The sequence below is a fragment of the Clarias gariepinus genome, chromosome 16 (assembly GCF_024256425.1).
Source record: "Clarias gariepinus isolate MV-2021 ecotype Netherlands chromosome 16, CGAR_prim_01v2, whole genome shotgun sequence".
NCBI classification, from domain to species: Eukaryota; Metazoa; Chordata; class Actinopteri; order Siluriformes; family Clariidae; genus Clarias; species Clarias gariepinus.
In genome coordinates, this window is record NC_071115.1 from 22,490,667 (window position 1) to 22,505,290 (window position 14,624).

Sequence of the window (14,624 nt, forward strand, 5' to 3'; positions counted from 1 at the left end):
GTATTAACACACAAGGGAACAGATGTAAACTATGATTTGATTTTTTTTTTTTTTATTGGGTCCTTGAATGAGACACATGTGACTGTGGTTCCCCATTTGGAAAAAAGTAATGCAATGTGCCAGGCTGTCAAAAGACACTTTTCAAATAGAAAATAGTGTTTTACAATTAAGAGAAGAGAGAGAAAGAATTTTACTTCCATGGTGTGCAGCACACAAACTGTGCATAACTTATTCCTTGCACGTTTGTGTTCTTCATTCCCCTTTACTGAAAGCTACTATTAAAATCCATATGTTTAGCAAAAGAGACAAAAATTCACATAACACTGCATCCTTCCCAGCTTTTCTTTTTAGCTTGTGTGGCCCAGCGCAGCCAGCCCAGGTTGCTCTCTTGATAGGGTGGATAACGTAACGCGCCGATCCGTTCGAGTCCCCAACCTCGTAGCATACACCCCCGCTTGTGGCTGAACGTCTCAAAGCCCCAGCGGCCATGATAACTGCCCATCCCACTCGCACCTGAACAAAGCAGTTGGCATTAACTTTAACAAAAGATTGTTGCATGTAATTTGTCCTGTCTGTCATTACCTATTTTAAACATCCTTAGCAAAGATGAAATTTATGTAGTTCATTTTGTCTAGCTAATAATTTTAATGAATAAACTAAATATTTTAATACACATTTACAACTGTTTTACCATAACATCAATAAAAATGACTTGGGTCGATTAGTAAAAAAAGAAAAATTGTGTCCTTGAATGTTATGAAAGGCGCTTATAAATAAAATGTATCATTATATATCCAGAACAACTGATGCATTGTGGTCTATGGCACAGTTGCACACTTACCTACTCCTCCAAAAGGCAAACCAGGAAGTGACATGTGAACAATTCCATCATTTGAACAAAACCCTCCACTGGTGGTTTGCTCCAATACTGTATTTACAACCTGGGAATACAACGTGGATTACATCGATCATTTTCCAGTAACATCATTTAAGTCAAAAGTTGTTTTGTTACTCTTAAACCACATCAATTTGCATTTAAGGTTGGAGAACTTCTTCAAACCAAATTAGTTCCTGTTATAACTTGCATTATAGCACCTATAATATGGCATATTTACTCTTTCTTCTCTCTTTAATCTTTAGTTAAGACAAACAAAAAATAAATGTCCTGTTTATTATAATACTATGCAATGTGTCAAATCTTTTTAGTAAAGAGAGACTACTCCTGAGCCAGGTTTTACTTAGTGTGCAGATCATTGTGGAAGGCCATGTGACATGGCTTTATTGATGCAGTATTTTTATTTTTTTTATCTCAGTGACATTGCTAGTTTAAGTAAAGAATTTGGGAATAGGGCAGTAATTGTCAGTTGGTATCTACTGTATTCCTTCATAGTTCACTTGGCTATTCCTGGCTTCCTACCTGAGACTGATCAGAAAAAACATAGAGCGCCAGTGGCTTCTCTCTTTCGTTGATGAAGCGGATGCCTTGCTCTAGAGACTCCATGGTGATGATGGGGAGAATAGGTCCGAAAATTTCCTCTTGCATTAATGCGTCCGATTCTGTTACATCAACAACGACTGTAGGAGCTGAGAACAGGGAGAAAGGTGAATAAGCACAATAGAACAGAAACAAAACTAGTATGGAGACAATAAAAGAATTTTGCATTCATACATAAAACTGTAGAGCAACTCGAAACAAGTTTAATTTATCCTTGTACTGGGCGATTATGAATCTAGCAGGGTCTGAAATGTTTCAGGTTCCTTTTTTTGCTCTTTCACCTTATTATTAGTTTTTCATGATTTATTGTCTCATTGTTGTTTACCTCATTTCCTTCGCAAACAAAGATATACCCTAGAAAAATGCTCATCTTGTATTTTCTCACCAATATACTTGTCCTCTTCCACAGATTCTCCTCCTATAACCACCTTTCCTTTAGACTTTCCCAGGATTTCCATGAGTCTCTTCCAGTGTCTATCGGTCACAATCCGGCCGTAGTCCGGGCTCTCCTGAATCCGAGGTCCATAGAAGCCCTCCAGTGCTTCAACAATCATAGGAATTAGACTATCTTTCATCTCCGCCGTGCACAGGACATAATCTGGTGCCACACAACTTTGCCCCACATTGAAAAACTTGGCCCATACAAGCCTTTTGGCAGCAGTCTTGATGTCTAGGTGGCCATAAATGAGGCACGGACATTTTCCACCCAGCTCTAGAGTGACAGGGGTGAGGTGCACTGCGGCTGCCTGCAGGATGCTCCGTGCCACAGCCTGAGAGCCTGATCAAAAGACAGTGGTTTAAGGGGGTATGAGACAGACGTTTGCGACAATGAAATTGGTCTAACATTTACAAAATACAACAACTGTGAATCACAATTACCTGTGTAGAAAATATGATCAAATTTGTTTTGCAACAATAATCTGGTTTCTTCTGCTCCTCCACAGATAACAGCGAAGCACTCCTGTTTAATCATATGAAAAGTCCAAAACCATAAGTTACTTAAAAGTTGAGTCAGTGCGGTTTTAAACATAAAAGAAACATAAATTGAAAGGCAACTTTGCTTTTCCAAATATACAGTATGTATTTGTGGCTTAGTGAATTTTGATTATTAATTAGAGAGAAAATGACATTACCTGAGACAGATACTTTGGAATTAGCTCTGAGAGGAGTCGCTCAGTGGCTGGACTGATTTCCGAAGGCTTCAGAACAGCACAGTTGCCTACACATTAACATACAATATACAGTGGCAAGAAAAAGTATGTGAACCTTTTAAAATTTTATGGTTTTCGACATTACTTTGTAAACAACAAATTCATCCGTGTCAAGGGTATTGACCAATATAATGTGCCTAAAATAATAACACAAACATTATGATCTTTTATGTCTTTATTGAACACACTCATTTAACATTTAAAATGTTTGTGAACCCCCAGTGTCTTTAAGTCATTGCATCAGTGCACAAAACATTTTGCCAATACTGCTATGGATTGTCAATGTGCTCTTTCGCAAATTTCAGGTGTGCAGCAATGTTCTCTTTAGTACGCAACGGCTTCCTTTGTCAAGTCAAGTCATTTCAACCAAATACAGTTCAGTACACAGTAAAACGAAACAACGTTCCTCCAGGACACAGCTACGTGCATAAAACATAAATTAAGAGAACTAACTAGCTCATTAAGACGCCTAATTAGCTGACTAGCTAAGACAAGCTTAAATGACAAAATAAATTTACAAAAAGTACTATACAAAAAGAAAACATGAAGTGCACACGAACAACACGACAACAACATGACACAATACAATATACTGAGATAGTGATTTGAGGTAGTGCAAGTAAATGACATGATAGATTAAAAAATTTGATAAACATTTCCTGTAACAGTAGAAGCAGAGATAGGAATAAGTACTCGTGCTTATTCCGTAGAAACTGTGTGATCCTATAATGTCAATATGGACGCAATAGTCTAAGAAATGTTTCCAGCACAGTGTTGGGAATCTATGCCAAAGAGAATTAAGGCGTTCTAATGTAATTTTCCACTAACAACATTTTGAACAAAAGTGTTCCATTATATTCTATACAACCTCTTGAAAAAGAGATCAAATTTTGTCTTTTGCTATGTGTGTATGTGTACCTGCAGCAATAGCACCAATCAATGGTCCTAGAATGAGCTGGAGAGGGTAGTTCCATGCGCCGATTATCAGAACAACCCCTAAAGGTTCTCTGCGTACAAAGCAGTCATCTAGTTTTGTTGCCTAAAATAGAAGTAAAAAAAAAATGAGAGAGAGAAACACAGAGGTGTCGCTTATGTAATAATGCTGTGCAATAGTACTTGGAATCTATCCAGGTTAATAATTAGGGAAGCAATTTCACAATTTGCTGACTTCTGTAGTTTTGCTCTTATTTGAAAAAAAAAAGACAAAAGGAGAAGCACTTAAAAGTGCACATTACTTACCAAGTTTTTTTCCACATAGCTCGGCTGCATCCAGGCTTCCAAGTTTCGGATGGTATAACGAATCTCATTGGCCACCATGTCAATTTCTGATAGCACTGCCTCAAACTTGGGCTGCAGAAACATCAGAGGTGGTTATGGAGGACCAAGGTAGGCATTAGAAAGTGCAGGCATGGTGGGTTTGCATGTACCTTTGTAAGATCTTTATGCAGTGCATCTACAATCTGTTCCTCATTATCCTGCAGTAAAGACAGCATAGCCTCCAGTTGAGTGAGACGGAAATTAAGGGGAACAGTCACCTTGGACCGGAACGCAGCCCGAAGTCTCTCAATCACCAGCTTCTGACTTTCCATTTTAAGCACACCTTGAAAAGAGCAAACCAGCAGACGACAAAATCTGATTAGGAACAGATCTACAAATCAGGAGAAAATGTAAACTCCACATTCAATTAAATTCAATTTTATATGTATAGCTCTTTTATCAATTGACACATGTGCTACACTAGGACACGTTAACTGCAGTTAGATTGATATTAGCTCGCAGTATAACATAAGGCTAACAGTTGCTGTCAGCTGACCATTACACCCATGTGGTTCCTTTCCCAAGCACACCATTGTGTAGGATGTTTTAGGTTAACTACTTTGGAGACTGAGGGGCCCAAACCTTTAGCCTGCAATAATTTTACATTAGCAGTAAAGCCATGACAGACTGACAGACATCCTTGTCTGTCAATGCCAAATTAATATCTTTATATAGTTCCATCCAATAAGCAATAGCTGAGTTACATCCTTCAACATGATCGTCTGTTAAATTTTGTTGACCCTTGAGTATTTTTGTTTTGAGGTTTATGTTAAGTAACTCATTCAAAGTTTTTTCTTCATACCCAAAAAGTATTTACAGTAAGTCGGGAAATAATTTGATTATGTGCCAAATTGTATCGTTATATGGGAAAAATTTGCAACCTTTTGTGAAGTCACATCATCATACGAAAGGTGTTTATGTCAATCAGGACTTGTGATAAAATTTTACATAAATTTCATGAAACTCCTAACCATGAAGGCCGTATGTCCATGAATGATGATTCAGAGCCCACTGCAGTCCACACCATGACCATGACCATTTAGGGAGTGGAAAGCCTGATTCTTAAAAATCAATGGACAACTTGTCACCAACTTGCAGAAGAGACACATCTGTCTGTATGATCTGTACACACAATAATTCATCAACACCATTTGCACACTCGGCTGGGAGTTATTGCCTCATCCGCCATACGGTCCTGACCTCACTCCAAGCCAATTTAACATGTTTGGCCCATTTAAGGAATTCCTGGGAGGCCAGCGTTTCAGATGCATGATCCGGCACTGGAATAAGTGTATTAGTGTAGCAGGGAACTGTATAGACAAATATAGTTATTCTGCACAAACAAAGGTATCGGTTTGATTTGAACTAAACTAGAATGCTATTATCCTATCTTAACTTCCTAGCGATGTACTCTTTACCCAAGATTTGTTCTATGCTGAAGACACTCAGGTCCAGGGACGGCTTTTCAAAAAGTGAAAACCTTAATTAAATTTTTAGAAAACACGAGTTTTTAAATAAATAAATTATCTGGTCAAGCATAACCATACTGTAGGTGAAGCTTATATGAGCAAACATGTCTGAACAGTGCTGTCTAAAACAGGTACAACTGTGTGTGTGTGTGTGTGTGTGTGTGTGTGCTTATGGAGATGAAGGCAGGGAGACACAGCAATTACTTAGGGCTGGAGTTTGACAGTAGACGCCATCACACCATTCACAGCCAAGTGTTTTCATACTGTATATAACTGTCTGTATAAACCTCTCTCTCTCTCACACACACACACACACACACACACCGCGTCCATCTCAGCTCAGCTGAAAAACCGTGTTACACACAAACCGGAAACACGCGCAGATACAATAAGAAATAAGGTGTAAAAAAAAAAAAAAAAAAAAGTCATGGGGGGAAAAAACGACGCGCGACTTTTAGTGTAAAATCTTACCAGGTCTTGTGTTTGTGGAGCTTCCGTGAAATCAGCGCTCCGTCTGTTCCAGTCTGGAGGTGTTTCCGGGTTTCAGGGCATTGAGTGCCGAAAGAGAAAAAGACAAAACAAGTTTAGCAAGTTTGTCATCTGAACATTGAATAAAGGCTTTTGTAACAGCACAAAAATTATCATAAAAGGTAAAAAAAAAAAAAAAACGGGTCATAAACATCAGGCGCATAAAAAAACAAGTGCATATTTATTAACGGAAATCGAAATATTTGCATTTAAAACTGCACACGTCGAGCTTGCGAAAACTTTTAGATGCCTAATAAAAAAATTGTCGGAATTTAGCCGCTTATTAATTTGTTTATTGTATTTTGTAGTACTTTACATTCCTTCCCTCCATTATCTCCAGAGAGAAAGCTGACATTACGTTTTCATTAATGACACTTCATACTAAACTTATCACCTTCTGTAACATCAGGCGTGTGTCTAAGCAAAAAGAATAATTATAATATTCTGATATACAATGTGATCAGAAGCTAGGTGGCATGATGGTGCGCCTCCAGAGTCCGGGTTCGATTCCCACCTCATGTCTGTGTGTATGTTCTCCCTGTCCCTAATGGATTCCTTTCCTTCTGAAGTCCAAAGACATGCAGATTAGCCTAACTGACACCCCCAGATTGTCTGTAGTGTGTGTGTGTGTGTGTGTGTGCCCTGCAATGGATTGGCACCCTGTCCTGGGTGTACCCCGCCCCGTGCCCTAAGTCCCCTGCAGTATGCTTCAGGCCCCGCATGACCCTGTATACAGGATAACGCAGTACAGACAATGAGGGAATAAACTGAAGCTTTTACCTGTATCTTGTAAAATGTGTTCAAGTCAAACCGAGACTTATTGTACACAATAACAGAACACAAAAACACCCTTTATTTCTCTGTATAACATCCTGTTACACTAATGCACTTATCCCAGCGTTTCACCAGTGCTTGGATACCACCAAAGAAGAAAGTTTTCCTAGCATGCGGTAGCCATGATCCTGCTGCCTGTTCACTGTTTACATTTGAAAAGCAGGCCTCCCAGGAACTCATTTAATTACCCAAACATCAGGAAAAGTCTGTGAGCAAGATCAGGACTGTCTGGCAGATGTGGCAATAACTTCCAGCCGATTTCCTGTAATGTGCAAGTGGTGTTCGTAAATGATTGTCTGTACACTTCCCACAAATGATGTGTCTCAAGTTGCCAATAAATTCTTTAAAAATCTTACAATGTGATTTTCTGGATTTTTTTTTATTATTATTTTGTCTCTCATAGTTGAGCTATACCTATGAGGAAAATTACAGGCCTCTCTCATCTTTTTAAGTGGAAAAACTTGCACAATTGGTGGCTGACTAAATACATTTTTGTCCCACTGTATATGTGGAGATGAGGTATGAAAAATTTGTAAATGTAAAAGGTACTTACTGGTGAGATAAGTATTTTAAACATTTTTTTGATTGAATTGTTTTTCTCCTGATTTAGCCATTGACTATTCCCATCTGCTTTAGGGCCGTCCCTTGTCAATCAACATAGGATGAGGGCTATTGCATGTTTCCTCCACCCTCCTTGGTGTGCAAAGATTCCCATGATTGGTTGCATGTTTGATACAGTATGAGAGAGCAGGTATGGTCTCTTAGACCATGGCTAATTTCGCAGTCATTTGAACTCACACACATCTACGTAATAGGATGATTTTCTGTAGTGCCAGTCTGGAAATGAAAGAACACAGCCTGGCCAAAAAGTCCCACACTCCAAGGTTTCATTCCTCCTATTTAGCTTTGATTACAGCACACAGTGTGGTAGCCCGTATTACACAATATCCCCAATATTCCTGTTACATCAGGAAAGAAAAAACACTACTGATGTGATAACCTGGTCATTCAGTGCACTCAGGTCATCAGCTGACTTCATTTTATTACCATATTATGTTGCTGAGCCTAGATCTGATCAAATAAAACTATGCAAGATGACAACTCTGCCTTCAGAGGTTTGTACAGTGGGTTCATGCACTGACATGCACATTGCTCTGGTATAGGGTCAGTCTGGACTCATAACACCATGTGACAGCATATTTAACATACTGTAGCCATGATTTTTATTGTCATTTTTAAAAAACATTTTTCACCTTTACTAAGAATTTAAGTGATCTCCATTATTTTTCCTTTCTTCTTTTCATTCTTTTTCCTTTTTCTTTTTTTTTTTGTTAATAGGTTCTTATCCGAGTTCCAGTAATTTTAAATATTCCTAATGCAGACCAATAGTTTAATTCCTCTGAAGTAAGGACTACTTTGCAGTGCGTAGAGCACTAAATTTGGCAGAATCCCCATACTGCTCATGATCCCAAGAACATCATTTTCACAATGAAGCATGGTGAGGGTGCTATCATCGTTAGGGTTGAAGATACCAGTCTGGGTTAGGACAGGGTCATCAGAGCCTTATACTGTACATGGCAAATGTTACCAAACCTGTTTGAACAGAAGAAGGTCGACACTGATTTAAAATCAATGTTTTTCAGAGCGCCACCTTAATCAGATACAAATCACTGGCAAGAATAGGATTAAACAACTTAATCTAGATATGCTAAGCTGGTAAAGAAAAAAGACCCAGAAAAGTTAGGGAATATACTCACAGCTGAAATTCTTTCTGTATAATTTCCTTTCTTGTCCCTATATATTATATATATATAATCTACATCTATGTACAGTATTGTGCACCAGTCTTGAGCTACCTCTTATGTCTTTCATAATTCATATTAAATGAAATCAAATTATGTAGTTTAAATTAATGCATTGGGAACAAATAGTTTTCTATGACATGCTGGAAATTCCCTAAAGATACAACTTAAGATAAAAGATAAAGATTGGTGGTTCATGCAACCTCAGTCGCAACTTAATTTCCTCTCCCATATAATAACTTTAAATTTAAATCACACAAATGCATTGGACACCCTGCACATTCTATTCTGAATCACAACATGAAGAAAAATATGCTAAATGTATTATTAGTTTAATGTAGGTAAAGAAAAACAAATATTAGTCTGTTAAAAAAAATTGCAGTGTCATCACTCATCTTTACAAAGTGATGAATTTACTGTATAAACAGAAATGCTGGACTTTAATCTTTCTTGTGCATCTCTGAACTAATATTTAGTTGTATAACCTGCTTTCTGAGAACTGCTTCACATCTGTGAAAATTGTACTACATGCCACAATTCCTGTGCATTTCTTGGTTTTGCCTCAGAAACAACATTGGCAACAGCAACTATTGGATTAACGTCTGGGATTGGGCTGGCCACTCCATATCGTTAATCTTGTTGGTCTGGAACCAAGATGCTGCTTGCTTACTGGTGTGTTTGGGTCATTGTCTTGTTGAAACACCCATTTCAAGGGCATTTCCTCTTCGGCATAAGGCAACATGACCTCTTGAAGTATTCTGATGTACACAAATTGATCCATGATCCCTGAAATGTAATAAATAGGCCACCATAGTAGGAGAAGCATCCCCATATCATGATGCTTGTGCCTCCATGCTTTACTGTCTTCACAGTGTACTGTGGCTTGAATTCAGTGTTTGGGGGCCTGACAAACTGTCGGCGGCCTCTAGACCCAAAAAGGATAATCTTGCTTTCATCAGTCCACAAAATATTGCGCCATTTGTCTTTAGTCCAGTCAATGTGTTTCAGCGCATGTCTTTTTTTTCAACAATGGGACTTTGCGGGGGCTTCTTGCTGATAGCTTGACTTCACATAGCTGTCTTCTAATAGCAACAGTACTAACAGGTAACTTTAGATGTTCTTTGAGTCAATTTGGTTATTCTTCGATCCATTCGAATGGTAGTTTTCCGTTTTCTTTCATGTCTTTCTGGTTTTGGTCTCCATTTTAAATCTTAAAAATAATTTGGTATCATAATCAACTTTAGAATCAAATTACGCTGTTCTTCTGAACAATGTCTGGAACGACCCGTTTTACTCTGATTTTCAGAGAGAAAAGCATAGGACAACCTTTTCTGCATTTATCCTTAAACACGGGGAACATGTTTGACACCTGTTTTTCACAGAATAATTTACTTTTTCTTTAATTGAACTTCACACTTATATATTTTTTTAAACAAACTAAAACTTGTTTTTCTTATTGATATTAAACTAATAACGCATTTAGCACATTTTTCTTCATGTTGCGATTCAGAATAGAATGTGCAGGGTGTCCAATGCATTTATGTGATTTAAATGAAAAGGTATTATATGGATATGGAGCTTCACTCACTTTTTTCAACACACTGCTATTATTTTGAACACCACTGTACTTCTTGCACCTGGTTTGTGGTATAAAAAAAAGGAGAAAATCATCCCTAAACTAGAATAAATCAGAGCATTGAAACAATGTATCTGATGTTGGGATGTAGTTTATTGACAGGCTGAAAAAGAGTGAGGAAGCAGAGATTATTAAAACTGTACATGGAGCTCAGGGTCACCGTTGTTTAGTAGGATTACAGCAACATGAGTCAGAAAACGTTACATTTAAAACATTTACATACAAAAGTACGAAAGAAAAGGCACTAAATTAGATTTAGTCTTTTGTGCAGGTTGCATGAATCTTTATCAACTTCCAGGATTCATCTGGGGAAATCTTTGACTTTTAGTCCTTTTTTCCTTTCCTACCCAGCCCATTTTGTTGATAAGACGTTCACACAAACTGCAGCACATTTGCATAATAACCATGACATTAAGACTTCGGTGGAAGTTTTGAACACCTAAACACACACACGCACTTGGGCACAGAGATACAAGTGAATTACAGTAGTGCGTTTGTGTGTTAAATACAGCATTAGCATCAAGATCCACTGCCATGACACTCAGTGTAACAAACATGGGCACTAGGTAAGGTTAGCGCATTATGATGGGCACACATTAGCTTTTTAAGAAGCTAAAATTTTACAATCACCTACTTTAGAATATCGAGAGTACAAAGGCTTTTCACAGATAATGCACGGAAAAAAAAAAAAGAGGCATGTTCAGTTAGCAGCAAATATACTTTCCAAAACTAATTTTAACCCCAGGCTCTCTTCTAGGCATGGGCCCATAATGACTCTGATGATTTTTGTTTTTACTATGAAATCATTTCAAACAATTGACATATAAAATATGCAAAATTAAAACCTATGAAAAAAAAGGGGCTCAAGCTTGAGGGCAAAAACAGCTAGGGTTGTTTCACCTGAAATTTTAAGAAGCTTTGTTTCTGTTATTGCTGCGGCACGGAAGACGCAACAGTCATACACGTACTCGTGTCTTATTACAATATTGATGTAATGATGTAAACCATGTTGGCAAGCATGGCAGTTATTGCACCGTCTACTCAGTGGCACATGCTTGCTCTCGATACACCATCTGTTTACCGCTTCCTTCACCGATCGTGATATAATCTCAGATTATTTCTGCATTACAAAAAATTCACACAAAAAAAGGGCAGCTTAAGCTGAGACACTGAAACCTTACAAGTCTATTCATAATCAGAGCAAGTGCAATAGACATTAGCCATTTATTCACTGACGTCTGTGTTTAGATTTTCCGGAAAGAGTCGAGACGTCTGTATGCTGATTAGTCTGCACCTAAGGAAGCAAAAAGTCAGCCTATCGTCTATGTACTTCGCTTAGCCATGTTGTGAGACTTTGTTGGAATACACACACAAGGCTCAACCAAACTAGGTATTTCAGCACAACTCCACAAAATAGTTAAAACAATTGAGCCCTTAAAACTTAAATCATCAACAATGAAAATCACAGATTACCTAAACTAATCGCTGAGTCAAGCGGTTTGAACCCTTCAGAAGAAAGAAGCTATCACACAAACCCTGAGCTCACAGATAAAATAATACAGTGTCCCTTAGAGTCGTGTGGTTCGATCATAGCTTCCGCAGTCACACTAAACAAGTTAAACGACATTATCGATCACTAACCAAGCAAAAAAGCAACCGGATTTACGCAGACTTATCTGGATATGTTCAGAAGCTTGATTATCTGATTACCTTTATTGCATACTAATCTAAATATCATCGCTCTTAGTTTGGCAGGAAGCAACCTTTTTACAGGACGGTAATAATGGCACACGCCTGAGCCGAGTGCGATTAGTGCGTTTCTTGGTTTAACCCTCTAACTGGCAATGAAGAACACAACCATCACTCAGCCGCATCTCTTAAGTCTTTACACTTTGTCCGGAGGGTGTATGAGTGTACACACATGAATGAACATTTATTGTTCGCTCAGACAATTGAGGAGAAAAACAGCAATACTGAACAAACATATTAAGGAAGACTGAGATGAGCAAAACACAAAACACACATCATCTGCCTCAGATGAGAGCTGGGCAATGCTTACATGAAATCTGTACTAAGGAGTCAATTTACAAATGTGATCGGATTTCATTCGCATTCGTTAGAAATCTCCAGCAGGATTTTACTAGTAAAAAAAGAAGAAAGAAAGAAAAGTCAGTTTTGGTGACGTCATGGATCAAGCATACTGGCTAGACAAACAAAATCAAACTCATAACTGATGACTAAGAAAATAAAGATAGTCATCAGAGATACACAACAAACACACACACAACCTTTCAGGCCATGCGGGTGATAACTCAAGTTTTGACATCAGGTTAAGGCAGTTATTGTGGTGATTATCATGTTAATAACGATAAAAAGAAAAGTAATACTGGCACATGCCTAAGTTAGGCTGAATTTTAAAGTGAATTTCTTGGCTGTTATATATAAGTGGTACCTTTTAATCATGGCATTCAGTGGGATTAAATCAACACCTTATTTTAAAAAAAATTACTTAATTACATCTTATAAAAAAAAAAAACAGAAAAAAAAAACCTGTGAATCACAATGCTGTGTAAGGAGAAAGGAACAACGTCAGTGATGGAGGTTCATCATGACATACTGAATAACACAATACACTGAGCACGGTAAATATATCACACAGTTTGCCAATAACACCGACAACCAACTCCAGTGTTATTACAGTAACAAGAATTGGGTTAGATATTAGATTAGATTTTTTTTTCATCATAGTGCCTTGCCCTAGTGTCAAAAAAAAAATAAAACAGTGTTGAAAAAGAAGCGAAAGGAATACGAATTAAGATTTCCCACAATCTGATGGAGAGATTGCATTTGTTAATAAAACTTTACATACACACACACAAACACAGAGCACGTTTCGTCTCCATGCACACAAGTGGTTAACACTATTCAGCCCTGAGTTTGTCTTGCACACACTGAGTCACTTTCTACAGCTTAAGTGGTCTAAACACGTGTCCGTGTGCGTGCGTGTGTGTAGCTAAGCTCAGACATCCACTGAAAATGGACTTAAAAGACTTAATCGCCATATTTAGCGCGCACACACACTCTGGTATATCAGCACTGTCATGGTGAACAAGCTGATTTTGACAAGTACATAATTTTTGCCTAGCTATTATAAATATTAATATTGCAGGATAGCAGTTTAAACCAGTAGCTATCAAATGTTTTTTTTAATAAGCTAGCTAATATGATTCAAATTTTTAAGATTGTGTCATACAGTTAGTTATGCGGAACTTGAAAAGCTAAAAAAGATTAAAAAAAAAAAAAGTAAAAAATATGCAGGATAAAAATCAGCACAATAGAGTGATTCCTGTTAAAAAAACAAACTAAAAAAAACAAACAAACACTGAATAATATTGCAATGATATTGTAAAAGATCAAAACAGCACATTCAGTGGAATTTATCAGCGATGGCAAAGAGTGTAAACCTTTGAAATATAACTTACAGCTAAATACAGCACAAATATCCATATATAAAAACAACAAAATAAAAAATATGGGGGGAAAAAACAGCACTGATTAGGAACTACAGAGAATAAAGGGCAGAGGCTCAGAACCACGGCTTCCTATAACAGCGTTAGTACAATCGCACAGGTTTAATAAGAAAATCCTGGGGAATAGAGGAGGTTCTCAAACCGTACCCCTTACACCCACACACCCACACACACACACACACACACACACACACACACACACACATTACGCTGCTCTCAGCATGTCTCACTGCTTTGTCGCAGCTCTTCACAATGGTACGACAACTCTCTTCGGGCGGGAGCCACGTGCCCGAGTGACCAACCAAGAGCTCACTCGCAAATCTTGCGCACACACACGCACACATGCGCACACACACACACGCACACACACACTATACAACACAGGGAGGGCATTTTCAGTGAGTCTTGACACACACCAGGTAAAATTAAGGCAGGCCAGAGCACCCAGAAACTCAAATACGAACAAACGCACGCACATTCGGCATGTCCTGAGTGTCAGGCGTTCGTTATAGGAGGAGCTACAGTTAAGCTCCATCTGCCAACAGGATGATATGACGTAATAGTTTACCAAACGTCAGGATGCCACTAAACAGCTCACGCTGGAGACGCACCCGATATTGCAGTTAGCTCAGCGCTGCGTAGGAGCGTAGCGAATGTTCCTAAGTATCCTAATCCAGAATTCGATACTAAGTGGAGTTGACTTTAGCTTCTGCTGTGCTTACTCAAAATCAGGACCTGCTTCAGACTCAAATTCAGGCTTACAGGTTATAATAAAATAATGTGTGTGTGTGTGTGTGTGTGT

General features: G+C 38.1%; 1 protein-coding gene across 2 annotated transcripts; it reads right to left on the minus strand.

Annotated features, from left to right (window-relative positions):
- Positions 1–146: 146 nt before the first annotated feature.
- aldh3b1 (aldehyde dehydrogenase 3 family, member B1) lies at positions 147–6,552 on the minus strand. 2 transcript variants are annotated; one of them, XM_053515037.1, is made up of 11 exons: positions 6,535–6,552; positions 5,964–6,016; positions 4,134–4,306; positions 3,946–4,056; positions 3,625–3,745; positions 2,629–2,714; positions 2,375–2,456; positions 1,881–2,273; positions 1,418–1,584; positions 842–941; positions 147–513 (listed from the first exon to the last, which is right to left on the minus strand). In XM_053515037.1, exons 3-11 carry the CDS (start codon positions 4,293–4,295, stop codon positions 314–316), a joined length of 1,422 nt encoding a protein of 473 aa, XP_053371012.1. In that variant the 5' UTR covers positions 4,296–4,306; positions 5,964–6,016; positions 6,535–6,552; the 3' UTR covers positions 147–313. The 2 variants fall into 2 exon arrangements, with proteins under 2 accessions (XP_053371012.1, XP_053371011.1); XM_053515036.1 differs by lacking the exon at positions 6,535–6,552 and having other exon boundaries at positions 5,964–6,071.
- Positions 6,553–14,624: the final 8,072 nt, after the last annotated feature.

Coding starts and splice junctions, on each gene's coding strand:
- aldh3b1 (XM_053515037.1), bottom strand. CDS start 4,295: ATGGAAAGTCAGAAGCTGGTGATTGAGAGACTTCGGGCTGCGTTCCGG. Junction 4,057..4,133: donor TGCATAAAGATCTTACAAAG/GTACATGCAAAC, acceptor ATGTTTCTGCAG/CCCAAGTTTGAGGCAGTGCT. Junction 2,715..3,624: donor GATTGGTGCTATTGCTGCAG/GTACACATACAC, acceptor GTTAATGTGTAG/GCAACTGTGCTGTTCTGAAG.